The sequence below is a fragment of the Peromyscus maniculatus genome, chromosome 1 (assembly GCF_049852395.1).
Source record: "Peromyscus maniculatus bairdii isolate BWxNUB_F1_BW_parent chromosome 1, HU_Pman_BW_mat_3.1, whole genome shotgun sequence".
Taxonomy (NCBI): Eukaryota; Metazoa; Chordata; class Mammalia; order Rodentia; family Cricetidae; genus Peromyscus; species Peromyscus maniculatus.
This window is the reverse complement of record NC_134852.1, coordinates 117,063,260-117,067,725: the sequence shown is the minus strand read 5'-3', so window position 1 is coordinate 117,067,725 and position 4,466 is coordinate 117,063,260. Positions and strand designations below refer to the sequence as shown.

The following is a 4,466-nucleotide window of genomic DNA, read 5'->3' as shown; positions in this document are numbered from 1 at the left end:
GAACTCAAGTCCTCATGCTTGATGACAAGTTCTACTGAGACATCTTCACAGCCTCTTGATATAGTTCTTGTAGATGTCTCCTAAGTGGACATTTCCAATAGTTATTATAATATAAAAATTTCAGTAGACTCCAATTGAAGAAATCATGGTGGGTCAAAGGACTATAGCTAAAATATCACTGAAAAACTAAACATATTGAGGATTTTATGGTTGAATGCTAATCTCCATCATTTTATTTCAGAAATGAACAAATGTGTGTTCAGTAATTTCTTAGTTAGACAGAAATAGAATTGATGTGGAGGGACAAATGTGTCTATCTTCTCTAATAAAAGATCTTGGAATGGTACTGACATTCCAACCAGTCTCTATAGGTAAGAATATTAGGGTAGAAGTAATTTTTTTCAAACAAAAATTCTTTATCCTGGTTTCTTAAAACATTTGTCTAAAATAGAGAACACTCACGAGCAAATTCATCAAAATAAGGCTCATTTTGATTATTTTCAGATGTTCTTGAAAGACAAAGTACCATGCGCCATTCTATACAGCTGCCGTGTTGGATTCTGTGTCAGTCACATTTAACAGTATAGAAACATGAGTCTGATAGAACGTTTTGGAGTCAATAACCTTCCAATTATAATAAATGTTCCATCATATATGAAATAAACTATAATTTACCAGAAAATACATATGTAAATTTTTTCTTCATATTTCTATTAAATTTAAAGACTGTAAAATACATGCAGAGCCAGCCTAGATTTTCCTTAAGTATTTTATTTTTTTTGAGAATTCCATATATGAAAACTTTATGTACAAAAATTTCCCCTTTCACCACTCCACCTACAAAGCCTAATGATTCCATTTAGTGTGGCATGTACACACATGTATTTAGGGCTGACCACTTGTGATTTGGTAACCTATAAGGGGGATCATCCACGGAGAAAATAGAGTTTCCCTCTCTTAGCATCCATTGATTGCTTGAATGCCTTCATGTAGGGATAAGGTCTTGTGATAATTTCCTCATTTGTATTGGTATATGATTTAGGGAATCATATTCCTTGAAATTTAATGAGTACACATTTTCTTTTTTTTTTTTTTTTTTTTGGTTTTTCGAGACAGGGTTTCTCTGTGTAGCTTTGTGCCTTTCCTGGAGCTCACTTGGTAGCCCAGGCTGGCCTCGAACTCACAGAGATCCGCCTGGCTCTGCCTCCCGAGTGCTGGGATTAAAGGCGTGCGCCACCAACACCCGGCAAGTACACATTTTCTATCACATCTAGGAGACATTAGCAGCAGATGGCTTCATCATCAAGCTCTTACAATCTTTCTTTCCCCCTTCTGTGATATTTCTTTAGATTTATGTGTAGAGATTGCATTGCAGATGTATTAATTGGGATTGGGCACTACATAGCCACTTACTTTTCATTTTGAACTATTATGGATCTTTATAATATCTTCTATCTGCTGAGAAAGGAGCTTTGCTGAGATGTGAGACTATACTTATCTGGCTGATCTGGTATAAAATCTACATGACCCTAGTCATACCTGAGAGTAGAGGGAAACTCAGAGGCAGACAAGATTCTGGTGAACTCACCAAGATGTGTTGGTATATGGGCAGTAGCAAAAGTGAACTTTTGATTCTGGAAAAATTTTCTAAAAAATATTTTGATGGAAATTATTTTATCCCATTGAAGAGGAGAGTCTTTAGGTATATGGGCAGTAGCAAAAGTGAACTTTTGATTCTGGAAAAATTTTCTAAAAAATATTTTGATGGAAATTATTTTATCCCATTGAAGAGGAGAGTCTTTCTTAATACAAATTTTATTATGAATCTTATTCACAAGAACAGTGAGTTACTAACTCATTTTTTTATCTGATGTCCTAGATAATTGCCCTTATTTGTGGTGCTACCATTGAAGACTTCAACATCTCCCAGTACCTTTGGTCATGCTGGACATGAACATCACTCTTGTCAGTGAGTTCATCCTGGTGGGCTTCCCTACAGCCCCTTGGCTACAGGTCCTCCTATTCTTTCTTTTCCTTGTGGTCTATATGTTGATTATAGCAGAGAATCTTGTAATTATATTCACTGTCTGGGCCACTGGCTCCCTCCACAAGCCCATGTACTATTTCCTAAGTAGCATGTCCTTTCTAGAGATCTGGTATGTCTCTGTCACTGTCCCTAAAATGCTAGATGGATTCCTCTTACAGAGACGGCACATCTCCTTTACAGGCTGCATGACCCAGCTCTACTTCTTTATCTCACTTGCCTGCACAGAGTGTGTGCTCCTGGCAGCTATGGCCTACGATCGCTATGTGGCCATCTGCCACCCTCTCCGATATCCAGTCATTATGACCACAGTTTACTGTATGCAGCTGATGGCCCTTTCCTATTTCAGTGGTTTCATGGTCTCTGTTGTCAAAGTCTATTTCATTTCACATGTTGCTTTCTGTGGCTCCAATGTCATGAACCACTTTTTCTGTGATATCTCACCAATCCTCAAATTGGCATGCAAAGACATGTCCACAGCTGAGTTAGTAGACTTTGCTTTGGCTATTGTCATCCTCGTCTTTCCTCTTATCACCACTGTACTCTCCTATGTCTACATAGTGTCCACCATTCTGCGCATACCCTCCACCCAGGGAAGAAAGAAAGCTTTTTCTACCTGTGCCTCCCACCTCACTGTGGTCATAATTTATTACACAGCTATGATTTTCATGTACGTCCGACCCAGAGCTATCGCATCTTTTAATTCCAACAAACTCATCTCTGCTGTGTATGCAGTACTTACACCCATGCTGAATCCTTTCATCTACTGCCTAAGGAACCAGGAAGTCAAAAATGCTATCAAGAAGACCTTGGGAGGTGGTCAGTGCTTCCTGCTCAGCTGATCCCCTTGCCTTGAGATAAAGACATTGCTAATGTAATTTATGAGAGTTATCGTGGTCCTTTTATTAATAGCTTCACTTCACAAAGTTGAACTTGTAAAGAAATCACAATGCAGGCAAAACCAATAAATAAATAAATAAATAAATAAATAAATAAATAAATAAATAAATAAATACCTAATATTTGTCACTTCAACCATGAGCTTTTATTAACAACTCTGGATAGCTATAGCACCTTGAAATTATTTTATACTAATAGACATATAAGATATAGAAGGTATTGTTAGTATTTCACTCAAAATAAGCTATTTTGATTCTCAGAGCACTTTATGATTAGCTGGTTGATATTGCAAATTGAGAAAATAAAGTACAATGAGGTTAAATAAGTTGTCCATAGTTGAAACTAAATTAATATAAATGCCTTTGTCTGAGCCCAGGAATCTTGCTTAAAAATACATTCTATCAGGTTGTCTCTGCATCTCTAATCTGTAATAATAGTTCTAGAGGACATTAGCCATCAAAGATTGATTTCTGTAAGGAAAAGTACAATCTAGTGATTAATGTACATAGAGAGATGTGATGACAACTTACAGCAGTACTGTATTGATTGTACTGTTTGTAATTGTATTGAGTTATTGATGAAGAATACTGTTGGTTTAAATGATAATAATTATAATTTTGTAACTCTGTTCCATGCTTAGCTCTGTTTTTCAAATATTTTTTCTGTGGAGGTAAACTTAATTGTTTCCTATGTCAAAAATTGATGTTCCTGAAACTTTTACCAAATGAACAGTAGTTACTGATACTAATGTAGGAGCAAGGTGAGTTGACTAGTCAGCCTTGGCTGCAGCACCTTTTCATCATAGACGATGGGTTCTCAGTTTTCAGTTTGTGTTCCAGTTATGGTAAGCCCGTGCGTTGTTTATCACTATTTCTCTATTCTGCCCCCATGCTTTGCTTTATGGGCTTCTTTTTCTTTGTATAGTTTATTTCCATGGAGGAAAGAGGAGTTGATCAAATGGACTTCAGTCTATTAGCCTCTGGTTTCATTCAATTGGGCCAATGGAAAGTGTCATCAGGAAATGGAGAGAGAGAGAGAAAGAGAGAGAGAGAGAGAGAGAGAGAGAGAGAGAGAGAGAGAGAGAGAGAGAGAGAGAGAGAGACAGAGAGAGACAGAGAGAGAGACAGAGAGAGAGACAGAGACAGAGAGACAGAGACAGAGAGACAGAGACAGAAACAGAGAGACAGACAGAGACAGAGAGACAGCGAGAATGAGAATATTTAAGAATTTTTTTTTCACTGGATGACATGACCCCATGAATTGTAACAACTTGTGAGCCAGGATTCCCTTATCTTTTCATTTTTTGGGTTGCTTTTATCAGAGTAAACAGACTGTACTGTAAGGTTTGTGGAAGAATTTGTAAGTATGTTGTTTCAAGTACTTCTAATCAATCACTGAGTTTCACTACCTCCTAGAATAAAACCCATTTTTAAAAATATCACTTTGGGATTGAGTAAGTGGGAAAATATTGGGAGAATGGATGAACATTTCTGGTTAATATTTAGCTTAAAATTCTGGGACT

At 36.9% G+C, this 4,466-nt stretch overlaps 1 protein-coding gene across 1 annotated transcript; it reads left to right on the top strand.

Moving 5' to 3' along the window:
- Positions 1-1,941: 1,941 nt before the first annotated feature.
- On the top strand, positions 1,942-2,955 carry LOC102919332 (olfactory receptor 6B9-like). Its single transcript, XM_006991761.3, has one exon. It carries the CDS (start codon positions 1,942-1,944, stop codon positions 2,884-2,886), a length of 945 nt encoding a protein of 314 aa, XP_006991823.1. The 3' UTR covers positions 2,887-2,955.
- Positions 2,956-4,466: the final 1,511 nt, after the last annotated feature.

Excerpts from the sequence above, each read along its gene's own strand:
- LOC102919332 (XM_006991761.3), top strand. The coding sequence starts at position 1,942 with ATGCTGGACATGAACATCACTCTTGTCAGTGAGTTCATCCTGGTGGGC.